This window comes from Notothenia rossii (genome assembly GCF_949606895.1).
Source record: "Notothenia rossii genome assembly, chromosome: 1".
Taxonomy (NCBI): domain Eukaryota; kingdom Metazoa; phylum Chordata; class Actinopteri; order Perciformes; family Nototheniidae; genus Notothenia; species Notothenia rossii.
The window spans coordinates 1363805-1391433 of record NC_136912.1 but is presented as its reverse complement, the minus strand read 5'-3'; the positions used below and the strand labels follow the sequence as shown (position 1 = coordinate 1391433).

Here is a 27629-nt window from a genome sequence, read left to right as displayed (position 1 = left end):
CGGTACCGGTGCGCTCTCTCTCGCGCACGCACACAAAATGGCTCGTTCCACACACACACAGAGCCGAGCTTTAATGAAACACAGAGACCCAGACGTAATAGTACTGTATCATATTATTTTCGAATCAATAATTTGTCAAAATATGAATCTTTTTTCTTTATCTTTTTTTTTTTTTTTAAATAACCATTTTTCCTCCTGGTCTCTCGCGCCCCCCCTGTCATGCCTCTGCGCCCCCCCTGGGGGAGCGCGCCCCACACTTTGAGAACCACTGCAGTAGAGTAATGCGAAGAGTGAGATCAAATATCAGATGTTTGCACATCTACAGGATTAAGCCAGAGTTTGATCTTGAACTGCCAAATGTAAAAAAAAGTCTATTAAATCACCTTCTCATTGCCTGCCTCACCCTAACATCATTGTGGGATTGGATGCTGTCTACGGCCCTGTCTGCTACGCTGACCGGTGCACTCTCTGCTGAGCTCACTTCTGGTGGAGTTGGAGTCGCAGACCGCTCCCTGGCTATTAATTGAACTAAAGCCCGTGCTGCTACCTCGACCCGAGGCGTTACACCCTGTCAAACAGTCCATTAATTTTCTCTCACGTTCACTTCACTGCAACATTTTACTTGGTAGCAGAAGCACCTAATAAGAATGGGGGATCGTTAGACCAACCAACTTGTTAGATCGTTAGACAGACAACGCTAGCTAATGCTACGTCACCAACGCAAGAAATCATACCCTCGTGAGGGCGTGCTCATGTGATTGGCTTAGACTGGAGGAGACATCTGATTGGCTATAGATAGGCAAGGCAAGGCAAGTTTATTTATATTGCACATTTCAACACAAGGCAATTCAAGGTGCTTTACAAAAATGGAAGACATTCAGACAAAGGCATTTAAAAACAGTAATTAAAAAGAAAAGATAATAAAATAAACATTAAAAGAAAAAATACATGAATAAAAAGTACATGGATAAAAAGTTACAGTGCCGTTTAAGATATGAATAGCTCACACATAAGTTCCACTTTACTGATGAACAAAACGGCTCAGTTTCAATTAAAAGCAGCGACAAAAAGAAAAGTCTTCAGCCTGGATTTAAAAGTAGTCCGAGTTGCAGCGGACCTGCAGGTTCCTGGGAGTTTGTTCCAGATATTTGGAGCATAATAACTGAACGCTGCTTCTCCATGTTTAGTTCTGACTCTGGGGACAGAAAGCTGACCAGTCCCTGAAGACCTGAGAGATCTGGATGGTTCATCATTTAGCAGGACGTCAGAAATCTACAGATAAAAGAAATTACAAGTACGAATTGGGGGAGTCTCAAAAAACGCACACACGAATCCACAGCGATCCGTGCACAGAAAGCGATTTGTGTTTGCAGGTTCAGGGGATTTAAACAGAAAACAAATATCTGAGGATCAAAAACACATATGTAAAACTTTTTTCTGTGTTTGGATTTTATTTACGTGTATATGAAACGGAACACATTTGTGTGTGCATTGAAAAACACAAGTGTGGATCCGCAAATACAAGTGTGAAAACTTCTGTGTGCATGTGTGTATTATGAGACTGTTCTGAGCCTATAGTAGAGGAGGGGGGGGGAGCAGTAGGGGGGGGGGGGTAAAGAGAGTAAAGGGGGAGTCAGTTCAGTCTCACAGTCTCAGATCTTTGGACTCCGTCAGACCGTGAGTAACGTCTCTGTTATACTCTGTTTACTTATACTCACTGTTGATTACACTCTGTGTACTTATACTCACTGTTATATACACTGGGTGTTTCTCAATGTCGAGTACTTTTGCTTGGTAGCACATGTCTTCCGAGCGTCTTGCTTCAGAAGCGAGGCAAGAATCCTTCCTGGCATTCGGAAAACAGAGTGGAACAGGCTACTAGTCTACTAACTAAGTCTACTAACCCATCATCCAAAGGAAGTTTTCACTATAAGTAAAAAGATATTTTTGGACGGACACTATAATTTACTGTTTTTTGTTCAATCAGAATTTTCTTTAAAATAAAAAAACATCTATATTGATTCTGACTCTTCTACATCCAACTCAAAGGTTTATCGTTACTTCGAGAAAAAAGATTATTAATTTAACCCTTTTAGAAGAGAAGTTATTGTCATTTGTTGTGGAAAGGTCATTTTCGAGCCTGAGACCTGAAAAACAGGCTTGGGGCTTCACAGGTTGGGACAACATGGGGGGGGTCGGGGCAGTACACAGTAAAGTTACTGTCCGTTTCTCAATGTCGAGTAAACCTGCTTAAGGGCCACTACTTCAAGTATACTACGTCATCGAGTGGCGCCGAGGACTGTTTAAATGGTTGTTAAATGCCCAGCATTCGGAGCCACTCGATGACGTAGTATACTTGAAATAATGGCTCTGCAGCAGGTATACTCGACATTGAGAAACGGCCACTGTGTGACTGCTAAACAGAGGGGGGGAGGAGGCAGTAGGGGGGGGGGGGGTGGGTAAAGGGAGTAAAGGGGGAGTCAGTTCAGTCTCACAGTCTCAGATCTCTGGACTCCGTCAGACGGTGAGTAACGTCTCTGTTATACACTGTGTACTTATACTCACTGCTATATACACTCTGTGTACTTATACTCACTATTATATACACTCTGGGTGTTTCTCAATGTTGAGTATGCTTGCTTGGTAGCACATGTCTTCCGAGCGTCTTGATTCAGAAGCGAGGCAAGAATCCTTCCTGGCATTCGGAAAACAAAGAGTTGAACAGGCGAGCAAGTATGCAAGTGTGCAGGTGTGCGTCATAGGAGAGGCCCCGCCTTACATTTTCCCCCACAGATTTGGGGAAATTGGTCCGGTCGCAAAGCAATGTGGGGATTTTAAGACCGCGGAGTCAACACATGCATGTTCAGCCTCGAAATGTCTCCAAACGAAGTACGCCGGGCTCGGTAGAATTCAAAGTATGCTGGTGTGACGACCCCTGCTTTACTGTCCCCTGTGGTGTGGGTATGGCCCTTTTAATGTTCTCCCTCTGTTTGTGTCAGATTTCTGGTTGTATGTGATTGGTAAACGATGGACTGGAACTATTGTGACGTTAACACATTGACTTTCATACTGTCTCGTTAAATCTTTCTCGCTCTGCCCATCTTTTTAAAGTGTGCTTCTCAGGTACCTGGGTTGCTAAAGATGTTTGAAGACGGTGATTGCTGTATGAAGGTGGTATATCACAATTATGGTTCTTTAAGATAGGGTGCCATAGATATATTTTTTGTTTTCTATTACTGTTTTTTTTTTGTTGTGTTTTTGTTTGGGATGGGGTTGGTTGTTTATGCCGGTGGTCCTAGGGACATCGACTTTAAGGGGGGGAGGTGTGACGACCCCTGTTTTGCTGTCTCCTGTGGTGTGGGTATGACCCTTTAATGTTCTCCCTCTGTGTCAGGACTGATTGAGGACACCTGGCTGCTGGCACCAGAGGATTTAAAGGCCTGAGCCAGAGTTTCGATCTCTCTCTCCGCGGGGGACCTGTTCTGGGAGCGACCACTCTCGTTTATATTTTTGCCTTTTCTTTATGTTAGTTTTGGTTCCCGTTGAATTCTGGTTAATAAATATATTTTCTTATATATTTTCTTGTTCTTTCCACTCTTTGTGTTATGCCCAAGAGCCAGGCCATGACACTGGACATTGGAACAGTACTTCGGCAGCACTCGATGACGTAGTATGCTTGAAATAGTGGCTCTGGAGCAGCTTTACTCGAGATTGAGAAACACCCAGCGTGTACTTATACTTACTGAGAAATATATCAATACAAATAGAGTTATTCCTCTCGTGTCTCACCTGCTAACTCCTGCTAACAGCGGTTAGCCTGCTCACGGTGACGCGCTTCTTCTTCGGTGGTTTGAGGTGTGTCGCGGCTCGTTTCCGCCCCCTGCTGTTCAGAAACCTCCTTTGTGTCTTTGACTACCTGATTTGCACTGCGCACGCGTGATTTGGTCTGCCGTAAACTTAGAAACGATATCTTTTAAAAAGTGTGTCGCTTTGTGATCACATCTGTAAGATAATGAAGTCAGTGAGAAGAGTCTCAGTTATCTGGCCCTAAAGCTGGGAGAGACCTTCCAGCTTGAGCAATGATTATAAGGAGGGTGCAGTCTCCATGTTCCCCATTTGAATCCCATATCTTGCCTTTTTACAAATATATCAGGGACTATGGTGTTAACAAATCCAAGAAACATTTGTAATGTATATAGTGAGTGTGCCAACTATTAACTTTAATATGGGGTGGACCTCCCATCCTCTGGGGGGGGGGGGGGGGTATTATTGATTTAATGTGTGAACGAGACGATATAGAGAAGGTTAATGAGTCATTATTAGGCTGTAATTTGTTATATAGCCTATTGTTGGAATGGGTAAGCAGGCCTATTGTTTTTCGCTGCAGTAATCCTTTAAGAAGTCTCAGCAGACTGAAAATACTTCACTGACTTGCAACTCACTGCTAATATACAGTATTATATACTAGACCCTCCAGAAAAACGCGATTCTGCGATCGCAGAATTCATCGCATAATCAGCAAAATGGCGCAGATTTTGAAAAGGCCGCATATTTATCAAAAGGCCGCATAATCCCCGCATTTTTCCACACAAAGTTGAGGGAAAAAAAAGTTCACTTGTCTTGACGTGACGTCATCAGCTCGCGCATCACAGAATGTAAACAACACTGTATAGAGTGAACGTGTGGAGCTCACACGATAGAGAAAACACCAAGATGAAAAAATCTAATCCATCTCATTTACCGACGAACATTTCTACTAAAGACCGGGCAAAAAGCGTGGGGAAACTATTCTGCACCCCGTGCAACTGTGTGTTGGAGCATAAGACAAAATCGACGGGGACGACCCACTTTGATTCATTCAAACATTCGAAAATGCTTTCTGCTGCTGCGGACAAGAAAGCCATTCAACTCACATTCACCGAGGCATCAACCTCCAAAACCCTTTAGAGGGCTACAAGAAACGAAGTGAGTAGCCTACAAGATTGAAGCTGCAGATAACGAACGAGTAAATGAAAACAGAATGAGGCGGAGAAGTGTGTGTGTGTGTGTGTGGGGTGGGGGGGGTGTGTGTGTGTGTGTGTGTGTGTGTGTGTGTGTGTGTGTGTGTGTGTGTGTGTGTGTGTGCGTGCGTGCGTGCGTGTGTGTGTTGGGGGGGGGTGTGTGAGATTAAAAAAGCCCAATTGCTTTTACAATAAATAGCCCATTGAATGTGTTTTAATTGAATAGTAAAGGGGTTTAACGTTAGTGGCAGGTTGTGTGTGAGAGAGAATAAATACGACAGCCCAATATTTAAAAAAATTGTTATTCTTTTTCCCCACATATTTAGCATATTTCGCAACTTTCCGCATATTTTGCAACTTCCCGCAATTTCACCGCATAAAATCACATAAAAACCCCCCATGTTTAATCACATAATCAAGGATTTTTGCCCGCGTTTTTCTAGAGGGTCTATATATACAATGCTATATACAGTATATAGAGTGCTATATACAGTATACACAGTGATATATGCAGTATTAATACATGATGTCTAATGTAATATAGAGTATTATACACATTGTATACAGTACACACAGTATTATATACAGTATTAGTACATGATGATCTTGATCTTGTCCCCCTGCAGGTTCAGGAGGGAACTGACACTGAGATCCAGAAACTCCACATATTATTTATATTTATATTTGTCATCAGTATATAAAGAATTATTTGAAGACGTAGAGAGGAAGAGGAGGATGGGATTCGATGAGCTGCTGGAGGAGGTGAGAAAGTTTCTCTAACCCAGGGGGTGAGACAGGAGGTGAGACAGTTTCTCTAACCCAGGGAGTGAGGCAGGAGGTGAGACAGTTTCTCTAACCCAGGGGATGAGGCAGGAGGTGAGACAGTTTCTCTAACACAGGGGGTGAGACAGGAGGTGAGACAGTTTCTCTAACACAGGGGGTGAGACAGAAGGTGAGAACGTTTCTATAACCCAGGGGGTGAGACAGGAGGTGAGACAGTTTCTCTAACACAGGGGGTGAGACAGAAGGTGAAAAAGTTTCTATAAACCAGGGGGTGAGACAGTTTCTCTAACCCAGGGGGTGAGACAGAAGGTGAGAAAGTTTCTCTAACCCAGGGGGTGAGACAGGAGGTGAGAAAGTTTCTATAACCCAGGGGGTGAGACAGTTTCTCTAACCCAGGGGGTGAGACAGAATGTGAGAAAGTTTCTCTAACCCAGGGGGTGAGACAGGAGGTGAGAACGTTTCTATAACCCAGGGGGTGAGACAGTTTCTCTAACCCAGGGAGTGAGACAGAAGGTGAGAACGTTTCTATAACCCAGGGGGTGAGACAGGAGGTGAGATAGTTTCTCTAACACAGGGGGTGAGACAGTTTGTCTAACCCAGGAGGTGAGACAGTTTCTCTAACCCAGGGGGTGAGACAGTTTCTCTAACCCAGGAGGTGAGACAGTTTCTCTAACCCAGGAGGTGAGACAGGAGGTGAGACAGTTTCTCTAACACAGGGGGTGAGATAGAAGGTGAGAAAGTTTCTATAACCCAGGGGGTGAGACAGTTTCTCTAACCCAGGGGGTGAGACAGAAGGTGAGAAAGTTTCTCTAACCCAGGGGGTGAGACAGGAGGTGAGAAAGTTTCTATAACCCAGGTGGTGAGACAGTTTCTCTAACCCAGGGGGTGAGACAGAAGGTGAGAAAGTTTCTCTAACCCAGGGGGTGAGACAGAAGGTGAGAACGTTTCTATAACCCAGGGGGTGAGACAGTTTCTCTAACCCAGGGAGTGAGACAGAAGGTGAGAACATTTCTATAACCCAGGGGGTGAGACAGGAGGTGAGATAGTTTCTCTAACACAGGGGGTGAGACAGTTTGTCTAACCCAGGAGGTGAGACAGTTTCTCTAACCCAGGGGGTGAGACAGGAGGTGAGAAAGTTTCTCTAACCCAGGGGGTGAGACAGGAGGTGAGAAAGTCTCTATAACCCAGGGGGTGAGACAGGAGGTGAGAACGTTTCTATAACCCAGGGGGTGAGACAGTTTCTCTAACCCAGGGAGTGAGACAGAAGGTGAGAACGTTTCTATAACCCAGGGGGTGAGACAGGAGGTGAGATAGTTTCTCTAACACAGGGGGTGTGACAGTTTGTCTAACCCAGGAGGTGAGACAGTTTCTCTAACCCAGGGGGTGAGACAGTTTCTCTAACCCAGGAGGTGAGACAGTTTCTCTAACCCTGGGGGTGAGACAGTTTCTCTAACCCAGGAGGTGAGACAGGAGGTGAGACAGTTTCTCTAACCCAGGGGGTGAGACAGAAGGTGAGAAAGTTTCTCTAACCCAGGGGGTGAGACAGGAGGTGAGAAAGTTTCTATAACCCAGGGGGTGAGACAGGAGGTGAGAAAGTTTCTATAACCCAGGGGGTGAGACAGTTTCTCTAACCCAGGGGGTGAGATAGGAGGTGAGAAAGTTTCTATAACCCAGGAGGTGAGACAGTTTCTCTAACCCAGGGGGTGAGACAGAAGGTGAGAAAGTTTCTCTAACCCAGGGGGTGAGACAGGAGGTGAGAAAGTTTCTATAACCCAGGGGGTGAGACAGGAGGTGAGAAAGTTTCTATAACCCAGGGGGTGAGACAGTTTCTCTAACCCAGGGGGTGAGATAGGAGGTGAGAAAGTTTCTATAACCCAGGGGGTGAGACAGGAGGTGAGAAAGTTTTTCTAACCCAGGGGGTGAGATAGTTTCTATAACCCAGGGGGTGAGACAGGAGGTGAGAAAGTTTCTATAACCCAGGGGGTGAGACAGGAGGTGAGAAAGTTTCTATAACCCAGGGGGTGAGACAGGAGGTGAGAAAGTTTTTCTAACCCAGGGGATGAGGCAGGAGGTGAGACAGTTTCTCTAACACAGGGGGTGAGACAGAAGGTGAGAACGTTTCTATAACCCAGGAGGTGAGACAGGAGGTGAGACAGTTTCTCTAACACAGGGGGTGAGACAGAAGGTGAAAAAGTTTCTATAAACCAGGGGGTGAGACAGTTTCTCTAACCCAGGGGGTGAGACAGAAGGTGAGAAAGTTTCTCTAACCCAGGGGGTGAGACAGGAGGTGAGAAAGTTTCTATAACCCAGGGGGTGAGACAGTTTCTCTAACCCAGGGGGTGAGACAGAATGTGAGAAAGTTTCTCTAACCCAGGGGGTGAGACAGGAGGTGAGAACGTTTCTATAACCCAGGGGGTGAGACAGTTTCTCTAACCCAGGGAGTGAGACAGAAGGTGAGAACGTTTCTATAACCCAGGGGGTGAGACAGGAGGTGAGATCGTTTCTCTAACACAGGGGGTGAGACAGTTTGTCTAACCCAGGAGGTGAGACAGTTTCTCTAACCCAGGGGGTGAGACAGTTTCTCTAACGCAGGAGGTGAGACAGTTTCTCTAACCCAGGAGGTGAGACAGGAGGTGAGACAGTTTCTCTAACACAGGGGGTGAGATAGAAGGTGAGAAAGTTTCTATAACCCAGGGGGTGAGACAGTTTCTCTAACCCAGGGGGTGAGATAGGAGGTGAGAAAGTTTCTATAACCCAGGGGGTGAGACAGGAGGTGAGAAAGTTTTTCTAACCCAGGGGGTGAGATAGTTTCTATAACCCAGGGGGTGAGACAGGAGGTGAGAAAGTTTCTATAACCCAGGGGGTGAGACAGAAGGTGAGAAAGTTTCTATAACCCAGGGGGTGAGACAGGAGGTGAGAAAGTTTTTCTAACCCAGGGGATGAGGCAGGAGGTGAGACAGTTTCTCTAACACAGGGGGTGAGACAGAAGGTGAGAACGTTTCTATAACCCAGGAGGTGAGACAGGAGGTGAGACAGTTTCTCTAACACAGGGGGTGAGACAGAAGGTGAAAAAGTTTCTATAAACCAGGGGGTGAGACAGTTTCTCTAACCCAGGAGGTGAGACAGAAGGTGAGAAAGTTTCTCTAACCCAGGGGGTGAGACAGGAGGTGAGAAAGTTTCTATAACCCAGGGGGTGAGACAGTTTCTCTAACCCAGGGGGTGAGACAGAATGTGAGAAAGTTTCTCTAACCCAGGGGGTGAGACAGGAGGTGAGAACGTTTCTATAACCCAGGGGGTGAGACAGTTTCTCTAACCCAGGGAGTGAGACAGAAGGTGAGAACGTTTCTATAACCCAGGGGGTGAGACAGGAGGTGAGATCGTTTCTCTAACACAGGGGGTGAGACAGTTTGTCTAACCCAGGAGGTGAGACAGTTTCTCTAACCCAGGGGGTGAGACAGTTTCTCTAACCCAGGAGGTGAGACAGTTTCTCTAACCCAGGAGGTGAGACAGGAGGTGAGACAGTTTCTCTAACACAGGGGGTGAGATAGAAGGTGAGAAAGTTTCTATAACCCAGGGGGTGAGACAGTTTCTCTAACCCAGGGGGTGAGACAGAAGGTGAGAAAGTTTCTCTAACCCAGGGGGTGAGACAGGAGGTGAGAAAGTTTCTATAACCCAGGTGGTGAGACAGTTTCTCTAACCCAGGGGGTGAGACAGAAGGTGAGAAAGTTTCTCTAACCCAGGGGGTGAGACAGGAGGTGAGAACGTTTCTATAACCCAGGGGGTGAGACAGTTTCTCTAACCCAGGGAGTGAGACAGAAGGTGAGAACATTTCTATAACCCAGGGGGTGAGACAGGAGGTGAGATAGTTTCTCTAACACAGGGGGTGAGACAGTTTGTCTAACCCAGGAGGTGAGACAGTTTCTCTAACCCAGGGGGTGAGACAGGAGGTGAGAAAGTTTCTCTAACCCAGGGGGTGAGACAGGAGGTGAGAAAGTTTCTATAACCCAGGGGGTGAGACAGGAGGTGAGAACGTTTCTATAACCCAGGGGGTGAGACAGTTTCTCTAACCCAGGGAGTGAGACAGAAGGTGAGAACGTTTCTATAACCCAGGGGGTGAGACAGGAGGTGAGATAGTTTCTCTAACACAGGGGGTGTGACAGTTTGTCTAACCCAGGAGGTGAGACAGTTTCTCTAACCCAGGGGGTGAGACAGTTTCTCTAACCCAGGAGGTGAGACAGTTTCTCTAACCCTGGGGGTGAGACAGTTTCTCTAACCCAGGAGGTGAGACAGGAGGTGAGACAGTTTCTCTAACCCAGGGGGTGAGACAGAAGGTGAGAAAGTTTCTCTAACCCAGGGGGTGAGACAGGAGGTGAGAAAGTTTCTATAACCCAGGGGGTGAGACAGTTTCTCTAACCCAGGGGGTGAGACAGAATGTGAGAAAGTTTCTCTAACCCAGGGGGTGAGATAGGAGGTGAGAAAGTTTCTATAACCCAGGAGGTGAGACAGTTTCTCTAACCCAGGGAGTGAGACAGAAGGTGAGAAAGTTTCTCTAACCCAGGGGGTGAGACAGGAGGTGAGAAAGTTTCTATAACCCAGGGGGTGAGACAGGAGGTGAGAAAGTTTCTATAACCCAGGGGGTGAGACAGTTTCTCTAACCCAGGGGGTGAGATAGGAGGTGAGAAAGTTTCTATAACCCAGGGGGTGAGACAGGAGGTGAGAAAGTTTTTCTAACCCAGGGGGTGAGATAGTTTCTATAACCCAGGGGGTGAGACAGGAGGTGAGAAAGTTTCTATAACCCAGGGGGTGAGACAGAAGGTGAGAACGTTTCTATAACCCAGGGGGTGAGACAGGAGGTGAGAAAGTTTTTCTAACCCAGGGGGTGAGATAGTTTCTATAACCCAGGGGGTGAGACAGGAGGTGAGAAAGTTTCTATAACCCAGGGGGTGAGACAGAAGGTGAGAAAGTTTCTATAACCCAGGGGGTGAGATAGTTTCTATAACCCAGGGGGTGAGACAGAAGGTGAGAACGTTTCTATAACCCAGGGGGTGAGACAGAAGGTGAGAAAGTTTCTATAACCCAGGGGGTGAGATAGTTTCTCTAACCCAGGGGGTGAGACAGGAGGTGAGAAAGTTTCTATAACCCAGGGGGTGAGACAGGAGGTGAGACAGTTTCTCTAACCCAGGGGGTGAGACAGTTTCTCTAACCCAGGAGGTGAGACCGTTTCTCTAACCCAGGGGGTGAGACAGTTTCTCTAACCCAGGAGGTGAGACAGTTTCTCTAACCCAGGGGGTGAGACAGTTTCTCTATCCCAGGAGGTGAGGCAGGAGGTGAGACAGTTTCTCTAACCAAGGAGGTGAGACAGTTTCTATAACCCAGGGGGTGAGACGGTTTCTCTAACCCACCTGTCTGCCCCCTGTCTCACCCATCCCTCACCACCTGTCTCACCCCCTGTCTCACTTCCTGCCTCACCATCTGTCTCACCCATCTCTCAACACTTGTCTCCCCCTGTCTCATCACCTGTCTCACCACCTGGCTCCCCCTGTCTCACCACCTGTCTCACCACCTCTCTCATCACCTGTCTCACCACCTGTCTCCCCCTGTCTCACCCATCCCTCACCACCTGTGTCACCCCCTGTCTCACCACCTGTCTCACCACCTGCCTCACCATCTGTCTCACCCATCTCTCACCACTTTTCTCCCCCTGTCTCACCACCTGTCTCACCACTTGTCTCCCCCCTCTCTCATCACCTGTCTCACCACCTGTCTCACCCTCAGGCTGGGGGCTTCGGCAGATATCAATGGCTCCATGTGACTCTCATCAGTTTGCCTGGTCTGATGATAGCCAGTCAGAACCTGCTGAACAACTTTGTCTCAGGAAGTCCCGCCCACCACTGCAGCCTACCCACCAATCACAGCAGCCGATACAACCTGTCCCACTACCAGGTGACCCGTCTGTCTGTCTGTCTGTCTGTCTCTCTCTCTCTCTGTCTGTCCCTCTGTCTGTCTGTCTGTCTCTCTGTCTGTCTGTCCCTCTGTATGTCTGTCTGTCTATCCGTCTGTCTGTCTGTCTGTCCTTCTGTCTTTCTGTCTGTCTGTCTGTCTGTCTGTCTGTCTGTCTGTCGTTCTGTCTTCCTGTCTGTCTTTCTGTCCGTCTCTCTGTCTGTCTATCTGTCTGTCTGTCTGTCTGTATGTCTGTCTTTCTGTCTTTCTGTCTCTCTTTATGTCTTTCTCTCTGTCTGTCTGTCTGTCTGTCTGTCCCTCTGTATGTCTGTCTGTCTATCCGTCTGTCTATCTGTCCTTCTGTCTTTCTGTCTGTCTGTCTTTCTGTCTGTCTCTCTGTCTCTCTGTCTGTCTATCTGTCTGTCTGTCTGTATGTCTGTCTTTCTGTTCTGTCTATCTGTCCTTCTGTCTTTCTGTCTCTCTGTCTTTCTGTCTGTCTCTCTGTCTCTCTGTCTGTCTCTCTCTCTATCTGTCTGTATGTCTGTCTTTCTTTTCTGTCTGTCTGTCTGTCTGTCTTTTTGTCTGTCTTTCTGTCCGTCTATCTGTCTTTCTTTCTGTCTGTCTGTCTGTCTGTCTGTCTGTCTGTCTGTCTGTCTGTCTGTCTGTCTTTCTGTCTGTCTCTCTGTTTGTCTGTCTGTCTGTCTGTCTGTCTTTCTTTCTTTCTGTCTGTCTCTCTGTCTCTCTGTTTGTCTGTCTGTCTGTCTGTCTCTCTGTCAGTCTGTCTTTCTTTCTGTGTTTCTGTCTGTCTCTCTGTTTGTCTGTCTGTCTGTTTGTCTGTCTGTCTGTCTGTCTGTCTGTCTGTCTGTCTGTCTGTCTGTCTGTCTATCTGTCTGTCTGTCTGTCTCTCTGAACCGGTGATGGATGAATGTGATTGGTAGCTGTCGATGAATAGATTGCTGTGATTTGTCGGAGTCACTGATTGGATGGATGTGATTGGTAGCTGTCACTGAATGGATGGATGTGATTGGTAGTTGTCGATGAATGGATGGATGTGATTGGCCGCTGTCACTGAATGGATGGATGTGATTGGTTGTTGCAGGTAGATGAGCAGCTTCTGAGGGCCTTCATCCCGATGGACTCTTCAGGAAGTAGACTGGACCGCTGCAGGAGGTTTTATTATCAATATCTTCATTAACATATTACTAGTGTTGATTGGTTAACCTCCCTGTGACAGCACTTCCTGTTTGTGTTGTTCAGGTTTGTGGAGCCTCAGTGGCAGCTGTTAGCGGCTAACAGCTCAGCTAACGTTAGCCAGATCCCAACCGAGGGATGTTTGGACGGATGGGCCTACGACCGCTCAGAGTTTCTCTCCACCACCGTGTCCGAGGTCAGAGGTCTCCATGTCTATCTGGCTAACGCTAACCACGCTTACGCTAAACACGCTAATGTTAAACACGCTAACGCTAACCACGCTAATGCTAACCACACTAACGCTAAGCATTATTTACATTACATATAATTTAGCTGACACTTTTATCCGGTGAGACTTACGGCCCGTCCACATAGCAGCTTTAAAAAAATCTTCCGACACTTCCAACGATTCTCTGCCCATTCACTTTGAATGGGGTGATGTCACTTTGCCTCGCTTTTCGCCAAACTGCATTGTGGGGAAGCAAAGCGAAGATTTCCAGGATTTTCAGGATTTTCAGGATTCAAAAGTTGAGCAATGTTCAACTTTTGAAGCTGAAGTGGAAGCGTCAGCCAATCAAATCCTGTTTATGCAAATCTGACAGTACAAGCGCTAGCCAATCAAACCGCGTGCAAGCTGGGAGAGCCAGAACTATTTTCCGGGATACAAACCGGAGGAACCAGGCATGGAGGGAGGTGGCAGAGACAGTGGGTGAAACTGGTAGGTTTTCGCCTGTTTGGAGATTTTATATCCAGTTTACTTCGTTTTAACATTGCTATTGCTTTGTATGTCGGGGGCGGGAGATTCATGTGATTGGTTGTTGGTCGCGTCGCTCGCAAAAAATCCCCAGGCTTTCACCTCCAAGATTTTCAAGATTTTTTCAAAGCTGCTGTGTGGACGGGCCGTTACAGTCGGTGCAGAACCACAAAGAATCAAACTCTGACAACAGGAGCAGATACAGTGCATCCAGGAAGTATTCATACCCCTTCACTTTTTACACATTTGACATGTTACAGCCTCATTTCAAAAAGGATTAAATTAATTTGTTTTCTCAACATTCCACATACAATACCCTATAATCTCAAAGTGAAAAAAGTTTTTATAGAAAGGTTGCAAATCTATTAAAAATGAATACTCAAATATCACATGTGCTTAAGTATTCACACCCTTTACTCAGTACTTTGTTGAAGCACCTTTGGCAGCAATTACAGCCTCAAGTCTTCTTGAGTATGATGAGAACACCTTTCTCCGGGCAGTTTCTTCTCTGCAGATCGTCTCAAGCTCCATCAGGTTGGACGGGGAGCGTCTTTGCACTCAAGGACATTCACAGACTTGTCCTGAAGCCACTCCTCTGTTATCTTGGCTGTGTTAGGGTCGTTGTCCTGATGAAAGGTGGACCTTCGCCCCAGTCTGAGGTCCAGTGCGGAGCAGGTTTTCATCAAGGATCTCCCTGTACATTGCTGCATTCATATTTCCCTTGATCCTGACTGGTCTCCCAGTTCCTGCTGCTGAAGAACCTCCCACAGCATGATGCTGCCACCACCATGCTTCACTGGACGGATGGTGTTGGCCAGGTGATGAGCGGTGCCTTGCTCCATGGGGGCTTTCATGTGCCTTTTGCTGAAGAGTGGCTTCCTTCTGTCCACCCTACCGTAAAGGCTTGATAGGTGGAGTACTTAAGCGATGGTTGTCCTTCTAGAAGGTTCTCCCATCTCCACAGAGGAACACTGGAGCTCTGTCAGAGTGATCATCAGGTTCTTGGTCACCTCTCTGACTAAGGCCCTTCTCCCCCGATGTTCAGTTTGGTTTGGGCGGCCAGCTCTAGGAAGAGCCGTGGTGGTTTCAAACATCTTCCATTTGCAAATGATGGAGACCACTGTGCTCGTTGGGACCTTCAATGATGCAGACATTTTTCTGTTCCCTTCCCCAGAACTGTGCCTTGATACAATCCTGTCTCTGAGGTTTACAGACAATTCCTTGGACCTCATGACTTGGTTTGTGCTCTGATATGCACTGTCAACTGTGGGACCTCATATAGACAGGTGTGTTCCATTCCAAGTCATGTCCAATGTATTGCATTTAATACAGGTGGACTCCAGTCAGGTTATGGAAACATCTGGAGGATGATCAGTGGCAACGGGATGCACTTGAGCTCAATGTTCAGTGTCATAAGAAAAGGTGTGAGTACTTATGTACATGTGATATTTTATTTGACTATTTTCAAGACATTTGCAAACAAATCTTTAAAAATATTTTTCACTTTGTCATTATGGATTATTGTTTGTGGAATGTTTCAGGAAAACAAATAATTTAATCCATTTTGAATCAGCTGGTCTGAAACCAGAGCTCCAGATAGAGAACCTGAGGGGAAGGGTTAGGGTTACCTAACAGCTAGCAGCTAACAGCTAGCAGTTAACAGCTAACAGCCAGCAGCTAACAGCTAACAGTTAACAGCTTACAGCAGGGGTGCCCACACTTTTTTGGCTGGTGAGCTACTTTTGAAATGACCAGCTAACCGAGGTCTACCAACCAAAAATAAAAACCCAAATTGCAAGGGTTGCTGAATAACACGTTTTATTTTTACATGGGATAACTACAATAGGGCTGCAACAAACGACTAATTTGATTATCGATTAATCTATAGATTAATGAAACGATTAATCGACTATTCGGACTACTACTGTGTGCCTTGCACAATTTCTCAAACGCTCTTATTTAGCCATCAACTTTTAGATTTAGTTTGAGGTTGTTTTAGGCATGTGGAAACTAACAATGAAGACAATAAAGATGAATACTTGATTCAAAAATACATATGTTATTAAATTAACTTAACAAATTGTGAACAAAATTAACATTGCTTTTTATTTGAATTAAATAAATAATATTTCACATCAAAAGAAACAACAATGTTTTAACAAATCTTATTAAATAATCTGATGACAGAACTGGAAACAGAATAGCTGAAACTTTAACAAAATAAATAACTCAGTTACCTCTAATCATTAACCCATGTTTGTATAATGTAGTTAACTCTGTGTGTTGCTGCTAGCATACATAACACCTGACGTGGAAACGTTACTCGTGGATGGGGCTACAGAGCTACTCGAAAGACAGTCGAACCCGGTGCATTCCTCCGTCTGAATGTGGTGCACTTTTGCTAAATGTTTAGACAAATTGCTCGTGTTACCGCCCTTACATGCTAAACACTTTTGGTGACGAGCATTGTCCACCTCAAGACGGGTAACATGTAACCACACCTTGGAGCGCTTCTCTCCACCATCTCCTCCGTGTGTTGCTGCATGTAGCAGCTGCGTGTGTGGAAACTGCCCCGTCCCCTCACACACAGACGGGAGAGAGATCTGGTCTGGATTGGAAAGGTCGAAAATACACCGACCATAGACGCATTTGTTTGTCTTTTTGCATGTTAGAAACGAGTTGGCGACACTAAGACTAAGAGATAATGTTTGTGTAGCAATAATACATGACCTTTCTCTTTCTCAACTCGCTACTCGGAGGGAAGTCGCTGTCATATGCCTTGTGAACACTCCGATAATGCCTCTCCACGTTACCTTTCTTTGGCAGAGCGACGCTTGCTTTACAAATAAGGCAAATAACCTTTGAATGTGACATCACAAACAAAGATTCTCCCTCCCATTCTGTGTGGAAGTGGTATGTCTTTAGCTTTTTGCTCGTTCCCGCACTCATTTTGTTGTTTGTCTCTCCCGGCACTTGACTGATTTTGTATCGCTTTGCATTCTGTGTTAACAGACTGGAAAGCAATAGGTCGCTTTTTCTGTCAATCAAGTAAACTCCTGAATTAAGTGGCAGGGAGGCCAAGGGAGGAGGACTCAAAACCTGTTTTGTCTATTTTAACGGAGCTGGATTTTTTTTAATTTATGAATGACTCGCGATCTACCAGCATTGCCCCCGCGGTCGACCGGTCGACCGCGGTCGACGTACTGGGCACCTCTGGCTTACAGCTAGCAGCTAACAATTGTCAGGGTTGCCAACTCTCACGCATCTAGCGTGTGACACATGCTTTCACTCTCAATCTCACGCTCTCACGCTGCCCAAACTATTCTCACGCCAAAAACAAGATGAACCGCCGATCGTTTCTGGTTGGTTATTTACAATGTTGAGTTGACAACTGCTCAAGCTGTCGATCCGCTCCCTCCCCGCCCCCACCACTCTTAACAACGTTAACACACAGCAGAGCAGTGGGAGCCGGTTGGTCAATCCGACCCGTATTGCACATGCGCAGATCTAAGATCCAGGAGAAATTATAACAAGTAAAAGCCATCTGCTTATTGCTCTACTAGGCCAACATAGAGTCAAAGAGTATATGAGAGAGTGTGTTAATGAATATATTTGGCAGTTTGGAGTAAAACTGTAGATTTGTTTGTGTGTTTGTGTTCTCACGATAACTAACTTTGTTGGATACATTTTCCCGGAAATGATTGCGATAAACGATAATATTGTCAGCACCGTTGTATGACCATTTTAGACCACTGACATCATGATAATATATAATAATAATTCAAGTACATCCTTTCAAACTGCAAGTCACATCCTCAAGTACAGTAAATGGCAATTTATCGAGTTCATTTTTATTTATCGTACGATAAGTCAATTAATTGCTTATCGCGACAGGCTTATGCTCACAATAAAACAGTGGAAAGAAACATGTTTGACTTTCATTAGTGAATGAAAGTTTGTGCCCTTTATAGTCTGTGTCCAATATTGTGTATTTGTATATATTGTATATCTTATGCTAAGATCCCACTACTGACACGATAGCAGTCATTTAGTGCGCATATGTGTAATTAAACCCATGATATCAAAATCTCACTCCAGCCAGGTATCCAAAGTTGGCAACCCTGTCTCTCTCCTGTCTATCTCTCACCTGTCTGTTTCTCTCCTGTCTGTCTCTCACCTGTCTGTCTCTCACCTGTCTGTCTCTCACCTGTCTGTCTCTGACCTGTCTGTCTCTCACCTGTCTGTCTCTCACCTGTCTGTTTCTCTCCTGTCTGTCTCTCACCTGTCTGTCTCTCACCTGTCTGTCTCTCTCCTGTCTGTCTCTGACCTGTCTGTCTCTCACCTGTCTGTCTCTCTCCTGTCTGTCTCTGACCTGTCTGTCTCTCACCTGTCTGTCTCTGACCTGTCTGTCTCTCACCTGTCTGTCTCTGACCTGTCTGTCTCTCACCTGTCTGTCTCTCACCTGTCTGTTTCTCTCCTGTCTGTCTCTCACCTGTCTGTCTCTCACCTGTCTGTCTCTCTCCTGTCTGTCTCTGACCTGTCTGTCTCTCACCTGTCTGTCTCTCTCCTGTCTGTCTCTGACCTGTCTGTCTCTCACCTGTCTGTCTCTCTCCTGTCTGTCTCTCACCTGTCTGTCTCTCACCTGTCTGTCTCTCTCCTGTCTGTCTCTGACCTGTCTGTCTCTCACCTGTCTGTCTCTCTCCTGTCTGTCTCTGACCTGTCTGTCTCTCACCTGTCTGTCTCTCTCCTGTCTGTCTCTGACCTGTCTGTCTCTCACCTGTCTGTCTCTCAGTGGGACCTGGTCTGTGGTTTCCGGCCTCTCAAACAGATGATCCAGACCATCTATATGGGGGGCGTTCTGACAGGAGCCATTGTGTACGGAGGGCTGTCAGACAGGTACAAACACACACAAACACACACACACACACACACACACACACACACACACACACACACACACACACACACACACACACACACACACACACACACACACACACACAATACACACACACTGCATATATATATATATATCACACACACTGTACATATATATATATATATATATATATATATATCACACACACTGTATATATATAACACACACACACTGTATATATCAGTGTTTCCCCTATATACAAATAGCGCCGCTGCTAAGGGGCGTCAGCCAGGCACCCAAAAAAAACAAAAATATATATTTTCTTTCCTTTTTATTTTTTATTAAAATAATAATAATTGGTGACCCTTTTTAATTTTTTATTGTTTATGTGAATTTGTAGTATTTGTGTTACTGTATGTTCAATAAAGGTGTATTTTTGCTAAATCTTTAGAGATTGCCACTGTATGTACTAGGCAGTGCCGATTTTTGGCATAGGCGTCGCCTAGGGCACCAGATCTGGGCGCGCTGCGCTGGTAGCTCTGGGAGCGGGAAAAACCTTTTTGACCGTTATCTCTCATCCTAATTTTCGGCCTTGATGTCACAACATTCATAATTAAGTAAATGTAACACCCTTTTCACCTCGGTTACACTTTTCATTTACCCTGTACGATGGGCGTTGTAAGCGATGAAAGTGGGGGATGTTGGCTTATCGGGCGCCCGCAGCTCACAGCCAAAGTGCCAGCGAGAGAGCGAGCGAGGGAGAGGGAGCGGGCGCACCGGTACCGACGCTGTTGTTATTAGAATCTGGTGCTAGCTGCGCTGACGGATATAAGAAGAAGATGTTTCTACAACCAGGGTGGAGGAGGGCTCACTGAGAGGCTCAGTGAGGTAAAGGATTGAGTGTTTAGATAGTTAATTTTAGTCTTAAGTTATCTCAGTGGGTCTCAAACGTTTTGACCACAAGTTATGTAAACACATATTTCCAAGGCACTACTTTATAATTATTAGGATAAACAAAAACAGGTTTGAAATCATTCCAAAGGACCCTAAACTATAAAGGGATATAGGACTGTAAACCAAAAATATTGTTTAAAGTTGGAGTGATACAAAAATATGCATAAATAAATAAATGTTAACTAGGTAAAATAAGATATGAATGAACAACAAAAATAAAATAAGTTACATTTATTTGTTATTGGCTGTGGTAGGTTATTGGTTATGTTCACATACTTATTTGATTATTAAAATGTAAACCGATCTTTTTCATATGGGGGTTTGTGCCCCCTAGATCAGGTCTCTAGTAATTCTGTGCTCAAAGAGCACCAGATTGAAGCATTTTATAAAATGTTCCAAAAATCTTCCGGGGGGGGACACCCCCGGATCCGCCTAGAGGATGCAACGTCCACCCCCAATTCAAACATCTTCATACAATACTGAATACATTTGAAGCCATTTTTACGAATATGACCTGTCAATACGTTTCTGTTTTTGTAGTGTATTTGTCTTTTGTAGAAATGTTTCATTTATTCTTTATATATAAAATCTCGCCTAGGGCAGCAAATTGGCTAGAACCGGCCCTGGTACTAGGCCTCAAGAGCCTTTCTTGTGCTGGCAGAAACAAATTGGCGGGGCGCACTTCGCACGTGCACACACAAAACAATGCCATCTACTCCGCGCTCACATTAGGCCCACGTGCCTTAGCACCGCTGCTATGATTCCATCCTAGGGGAAACACTGTATATATAACACACACACACACACACGAGCTGTGAGCAGCAGCCAATCAGAATGTGTCCTCAGGTATGGGAGGCGGTCTGTGCTGATCTGGTCCTACCTGCAGCTGGGGGTCCTGGGGTGCAGCTCGGCTTTCCTTCCCTCGTACTCCACCTACTGCGCCTTCAGGTTCCTGAGCGGCATGGCTGTCTCTGGAATCATTCTGAACGGATTCTCTCTGAGTACTGTCTACCTGCTACCTGTCTGTCTGTCTGTCTGTCTATCTATCTGTCTGTCCGAACGAACGGAGTCTCTCTGAGTACCTGTCTACCTGCTACCTGTCTGTCTGTCTGTCTATCTGTCTGTCTGTCTGTCTGTCTGTCTGTCTATCTGTCTGTCTGTCTATCTGTCTGTCCGAACGAACGGAGTCTCTCTGAGTACCTGTCTGTCTGTCTGTCTGTCTGTCTGTCTGTCTGTCTGTTTGTCTGTCTATCTGTCTCTGGAGGCATTCTGAACGGAGTCTCTCTGAGTACCTGTCTACCTGTCTCTAACCACCTGTCCTTCTCTCTAACCACCTGTCTGTCTCTAACTACCTGTCTCTCTAACCACCTGTCTGTCTCTAACTACCTGTCTGTCTGCAGAGGTGGAGTGGATCCCCACCAAACAGAGGACTGTGGTTGGAACTCTCACTTCCTTCTTCTTCACCTTTGGTCAGATGATCCTGGCGGGGCTTGCCTATTGGCTGAGAGACTGGAGGAAACTTCAGCTGGTGGTGTGTCTGCCAATGTTCCTATTCTTCTCCTACACCTGGTCAGTACCTTTAAAAATAAAAGCCTCTGCCCCAGTTCCTGTTCTTCTCCTACTCCTGGTCAGTACCTTTCAAAATAAAAGCCTTTGCACCAGTTCCTATTCTTCTCCTACGCCTGGTCAGTGCCTTTCAAAGTAAAAGCATCAGACGGTTCTGCTCTATGATTGGTCTGGAGGTTATGCTCTCTGATTGGTCTGGAGGTTATGCTCTCTGATTGGTCAGCTTGTTCTGCTCTCTGATTGCTCAGGAGGTTCTGCTCCCTGATTGCTCAGGTGGTTCTGCCCTCTGATTGGTCAGGTGGCTCTGCTCTCTGATTGCTATGGAGGTTCTGCTCTCTGAATCGGTCAGGTGAGTCTGCTCTCTGATTGCTCAGGTGGTTCTCGGAGTCGGCACGCTGGTTGGTTCTGAAACGTCGTTCTGAAGACGCTCTGAAGTCTCTGCACCGAGTCGCTCGAGTCAACGGGAAGAAAGACATCGAGGACACGTTAACGCTGGAGGTAAGCTGTCAACTGTCCGTCATACATTTAGAGATGTCTGCTGTCCAATGAGAAGCTGGTCTCGGTACTGTGCGACCTGTGATGTCCAATGAGAAGCTGAGCTCGGCACCGTGTGACCTGTGATGTCCAATGAGAAGCTGAGCTTGGCACCGTGTGACCTGTAATGTCCAATTAAAAGCTGAGCTCAGCAAAGTGTGACCCGTGATGTCCAATGATAAGCTGAGCTCGGCACCCTGTGACCTGTGATGTCCAATGAGACGCTGAGCTCGGCAAAATGTGACCTGCAGGTCCTGCACTCCCACATGAAGAAGGAGATGGACTTGAGCCGATCAACCTTCACGGCGTACGACCTTCTGAGGACGAGACAAATTCGACGCATCTCCATCTGCCTGCTGGTGGTCTGGTGGGAGTTCAATAAACCTTTATTAACATAAACATACCTTCATTAACAGATCCACATCTTCATTAACACATACACACCTTTATTAACACATCCACACCTTTATTAACACATCCACATCTTCATTAACACATCCACACCTTTATTAACACATACACAGCTATAATAAACTTTATTGTTCTGCTCTCAGCTGACAGAGTAGAGAAACAATATGAAGCTTATGTTATTCAAGCTGAAAACACAGATACACATGTCAGATAGCAGCAGTGTGTTTACATAGATTATATATCTACATGATATATTTATACATGATATATTTATACATGATATATTTCACATTATATATTTATATAATTATATATTTATGTACATAAAGTTATGCCCGTCTGACAGCGATGTCATCCTTCAGGTTTGCCACCAGCTTTGCGTATTATGGTCTGGTGATGGACCTGCAGAAGTTTGGGGTGAGTCACATGATTAGCACTGATGCTACATGTAAGCTAACAGCAGCTAAGCTAACACTTCCTGTTGCTCTCTGAATGTTTTCACTAACAGAGACATACGATCAAATTACATCAGAAAGAACAAACATACCTCATCCTGTCTCACCTGTTCCTGTCTCACCTGTCCTCCTGTCTCACCTGTCTCTGTACCACCTGTTCCTTTCCCACCTGTCCAACATGTCTCCTTCCCACCTGTCTCACCTGTCCAGGTGAGTATCTACCAGATCCAGCTGATCTTCGGGGCCATGGATTTCCCCGCCAAGCTTGTGGCTCTGGGCATGCTCAGTTACCTGGGGAGACGTGTCTCTCAGGCCACCTGCCTGTTCGTCTCCGCCCTCTTCATCTTCGCCAACATCCTGGTCCCTGCAGGTAACACACACACACACACACACACACACACACACACACACACACACACACACACACACACACACACACACACACACACACACACACACACACACACACACACACACACACACACACACACACACACACACACACACACACACACACACACACAGAGTGTACTGAGGTGTGAGAGACAGGTGTACTCCCCCCCACAGACATGCAGACGGTTCGCACCACACTGGCCTGTCTGGGTAAATGCTTCACCTCGGCCTCCTTCACCACCGTGTACCTATACACAGGTGAGCTGTACCCCACCGTGCTCAGGTGAGCCCCTGTACATATATAATTACATAAATACAGTATACATACATTACACAGCCGTGCATCATCTCTGTATGTGTGTGTGTGTGTGTGTGTGTGTGTGTGCAGGCAGACAGGATTGGGCTTTGTTTCCACCATGGCGAGGGTCGGTAGCATGGCGGCGCCCGCGGTCCTGATCCTTGATGAGGTCTCTCGTCGAACATGTTATCATATTTGTTGTTGTTGTTGTTGTTGTTGTTGTTTGTCCCATGTTTATAAGTAGGTCCAGGAATTAGATACATCTCCCCCTTCCTTCGTAATTCATGCTAACCCTTCTGATGGGCTAACTTTCCCAGGTACTCCCTGCTCTGCCCAGTGTTGTTTACGGGGGGGCGGCAGTGTTAGCCAGCGTCTTCGCCTGCTTCCTGCCGGAGACGCTCAACAAGCCGCTGCCCGAAACCATCGAAGATGTGGAGGACAACGGGTAAGCTAACTTCTAGCAGCTTAATTAGTCGCTCTGTAATATAGTTGAATCAGCTGTGCTAGCGTTAGCAGTGCCAGTATTGTAAGTATAACCTTTGTTAGCATTATTAGCTGGGACAGGGTCATCGGTGTTAGGTTTGTTAACAGAGTTAGCCTTATCAGCTCTGAAAGAGTATATATCCCTGTTAGCTGTGTAAGCATCATTGCTTATATAAATGTTTTTGTTCAGGTCGGAAACAAACCTCGCCCCTCTCCAACCAGAAGCAGGCGTGGCTTTAAAAGAACTGGAGGAGGCAGAGGGGAGTGGCCTCAACGCTCTCTGACCAATCACATGGACCCTGACCCCCCCAATGCTCTGACCAATCACACGGACCCTGACCCCCCCAATGCTCTGACCAATCACACAGACCCTGAGCCCCCCCAACACTCTGACCAATCACACTGAGCCCCTCAAAGCTCTGACCAATCACATGGATCCTGACCCCCCCAATGCTCTGACCAATCACACAGACCCTGAGCCCCCCCAACACTCTGACCAATCACACTGACCCCCTCAAAGCTCTGACCAATCACATGGATCCTGACCCCCCCAATGCTCTGACCAATCACACGGATCCTGACCCCCCCAGCACTCTGACCAATCACACGGATCCTGACCCCCCCCCCAATGCTCTGACAAATCACACAGATCCTGACCCCCCCCCGAAAGCTCTGACCAATCACACGGACCCTGACCCCCCCAATACTCTGACCAATCACACGGACCCTGAACCCCCCATCGCTCTGACCAATCACACGGATCCTGACCCCCCCAACGCTCTGACTAATCACACGGACTCTGACCCCCCAACGCTCTGACCAATCACACGGATCCTGACCCCCCCCAACGCTCTGACTAATCACACGGATCCTGACCCCCCCCAACGCTCTGACCAATCACACGGACCCTGACCCCCCCTGCACTCTGACCAATCACACGGACCCTGAACCCCCCAACGCTCTGACCAATCACACGGATCCTGACCCCCCCCCAACGCTCTGACCAATCACACGGATCCTGACCCCCCCCAACGCTCTGACTAATCACACGGATCCTGACCCCCCCAACGCTCTGACCAATCACACAGACCCTGACCCCCCCAGCACTCTGACCAATCACACGGACCCTGAACCCACCAACGCTCTGACCAGTCACACGGATCCTGACCCCCCCCAACGCTCTGACTAATCACACGGATACTGACCCCCCCCAACGCTCTGAACAATCACACGGACCCTGACCCCCCCAGCACTCTGAGCAATCACACGGACCCTGACCCCCCCAGCGCTCTGACCAATCACAAGGACCCTGACCCCCCCAGCGCTCTGACCAATCACACGGATCCTGACCCCCCCCAACGCTCTGACCAATCACACGGATCCTGACCCCCCCCCAACGCTCTGACTAATCCCACGGACCCTGACCCCCCCCAGCGCTCTGACTAATCCCACGGACCCTGACCCCCCCCAGCGCTCTGACCAATCACACGGATCCTGATCCCCCCCAGCGCTCTGACCAATCACAAGGATCCTGATCCCCCCAATGCTCTGACCAATCACACGGACCCTCCCCTCCCCAATGCTCTGACCAATCACACGGACCCTCCCCTCCCCAATGCTCTGACCAATCACACAGATCCTGACCCCCCCAACACTCTGACCAATCACAAGGACCCTGACCCCCCCAGCGCTCTGACCAATCACACGGATCCTGACCCCCCCCAACGCTCTGACCAATCACACGGATCCTGACCCCCCCCCAACGCTCTGACTAATCCCACGGACCCTGACCCCCCCCAGCGCTCTGACTAATCCCACGGACCCTGACCCCCCCCAGCGCTCTGACCAATCACACGGATCCTGATCCCCCCCAGCGCTCTGACCAATCACACGGATCCTGATCCCCCCAACGCTCTGACCACTCACACGGACCCTGATCCCCCCAATGCTCTGACCAATCACACGGACCCTCCCCTCCCCAATGCTCTGACCAATCACACGGACCCTCCCCTCCCCAATGCTCTGACCAATCACACAGATCCTGACCCCCCCAACACTCTGACCAATCACAGGGATCATGACCCCCCCAATGCTCTGACCAATCACAGGGATCCTGACCCCCAACCAGGGTTGGGAGGGTTATCGCTGATGTGTTTTAACCACACACACATCTACACACACACACACACACACACACACACACACACACACACACACACACACACACACACACACACACACACACACACACACACACACACACACACACACACACACACACGCACCCACACATGAACTGCCCCTTTATTCCCCCTTTTATTAGTTTTATAAAGGAGCTCTCCGGTCACCAAGGTGCATGGTGTGTGTGTGTGTGTGTGTGTGTGTGTGTGTGTGTGTGTGTGTGTGTGTGTGTGTGTGTGTGTGTGTGTGTGTGTGTGTGTGTGTGTGTGTGTGTGTGTGTGTGTGTGTGTGTGTGTGTGTGTGTGTGTGTGTGTGTGTGTGTGTGTGTGTGTGTGTGTGTGTGTGTGTGTGTGTGTGTGTGTGTGTGTGTGTGTGTGTGTGTGTTTATTTCTCTTTTATAAAACAGTACGGTAACTTTGTCGACGCCGTTATATGTATTCCGTTACAACCCAACCATGCCCCCAACCCCCTCCTTCTTCAGATCTGTGGACGTTTTGTTTTGTGAACGTTTGATGACAGATGCTTTTGTAGTGAAATGAACACAGAAATTAAAGTGATTTTCACAGGAAGTGTGTAATCTGGTGTTTTATTGCAGTTCTACCAACATAGAGGAACAAGTACTTCCTGGTTCCTCTTCAGGTGTAAATATGAGATGTGTTTTGAGGACAAAGACCGACAGTACTTCCCGTAGACCCCCATCAGGACAAGGGCAAAAGGGGGCATTGCTCCCTTAGATGTATTCTTTGCCCCATCACTTTGAGCATCATTCATCCATCAAAAAGTAAAATGAATGTCACAATAATTAAATAACTTTAAATAATTATTTCCCCCAATACACGTTACTATGTTTAGATCAGATATGTGGGGCTGTCAAGCAACGTGTAAGAAACAACCTGCTCTCCTGGCCTGGGGCAGCATAGACAGTTATTTTCTGTGTTAGAGTTTTACTCGCTACAGGGTGTACTTTGAGGGTTTGTGACTCTGCAGACCGTTTACAGGCAGAAAAACCTTCATAATGTAATAACCAGAAAAGCATGACTTGGGACCTTTAAGACTACAAGCTCACTTGGGGTTGAGGCTGTTTTAGTCAACCTGGTCTCACCAGAATGCGTGACTCCACACCACGGCTCCTTAACACCGCAGTACGTGGTGGAGTCACGGACTCTGCTACATGTACGTGTCTGCACCACGCTAACAACCCCAATGTAAAGTGAATGAGGCTCCTTTGTCGTGGTGCACACACGCATTTCTAAAACGTCCAGCAGTGAGCTTTGATTCTATAAAACGTTTTTAAAATCTACTTTATAGCCTGTAGTAACTCACGGGAGGCTTCTTTTATTTTATTTGTATTCATAGTAATTTAAATGTTTCGTCAGAATGTATTATGGTGCATCAGTTACGAATTATTGTTGTCAAAAAACCAACCCGGTATCACGGCAAGACATGTGACGATTTACCATGCTGGGAGACGTGAAGAAGTCAAGATTTCGTCCCTTCAGTGGTGACAGTTACACGGTATTGTTAACATGTCCCAACCAGTGGAGAAATACCCGGATATGCCACGCAAATGCTACCCAGACGGGTACATTTACCAACTTTATTCAAACAATATGTCTTTACAATGTTCTTCTTCTTGTCTACACTGAAATATCAACAACTACTTGTTGGATTCTTTCCAAATTCCAAAATACATTTTGCTATTGAAAATCACATTGGGATATTAGAGAGGAACATTTGTTTGCTGATGTAGTTGCAGTTTCATTCTGCTGCCACTAGGTTTCAGTAAAGAGCCGTATTTCACTGATGG

At 46.8% G+C, this 27629-nt stretch overlaps 1 protein-coding gene and 1 long non-coding RNA gene across 3 annotated transcripts; one reads left to right on the top strand and one right to left on the bottom strand.

Annotated features, from left to right (window-relative positions):
- Positions 1-802: 802 nt before the first annotated feature.
- On the bottom strand, positions 803-2741 carry LOC307047288. Its single transcript, XR_013810383.1, has 2 exons — positions 2597-2741; positions 803-1272 (listed from the first exon to the last, which is right to left on the bottom strand). It is a non-coding gene; the product is annotated as an uncharacterized lncRNA (long non-coding RNA).
- Positions 2506-24287, top strand: LOC307047278 (solute carrier family 22 member 6-like). Of its 2 annotated transcripts, XM_079694171.1 has the most exons (16): positions 2506-2524; positions 5627-5762; positions 11559-11726; positions 12823-12893; positions 12981-13110; positions 18461-18564; positions 20348-20502; positions 20902-21070; positions 21442-21565; positions 21853-21968; positions 22375-22429; positions 22678-22837; positions 23035-23143; positions 23249-23327; positions 23476-23603; positions 23832-24287. In XM_079694171.1, exons 2-16 carry the CDS (start codon positions 5736-5738, stop codon positions 23923-23925), a joined length of 1689 nt encoding a protein of 562 aa, XP_079550297.1. In that variant the 5' UTR covers positions 2506-2524; positions 5627-5735; the 3' UTR covers positions 23926-24287. The 2 variants fall into 2 exon arrangements, with proteins under 2 accessions (XP_079550297.1, XP_079550298.1); XM_079694172.1 differs by lacking the exons at positions 2506-2524; positions 23832-24287 and adding an exon at positions 4836-4965 and having other exon boundaries at positions 23035-23118.
- Positions 24288-27629: the final 3342 nt, after the last annotated feature.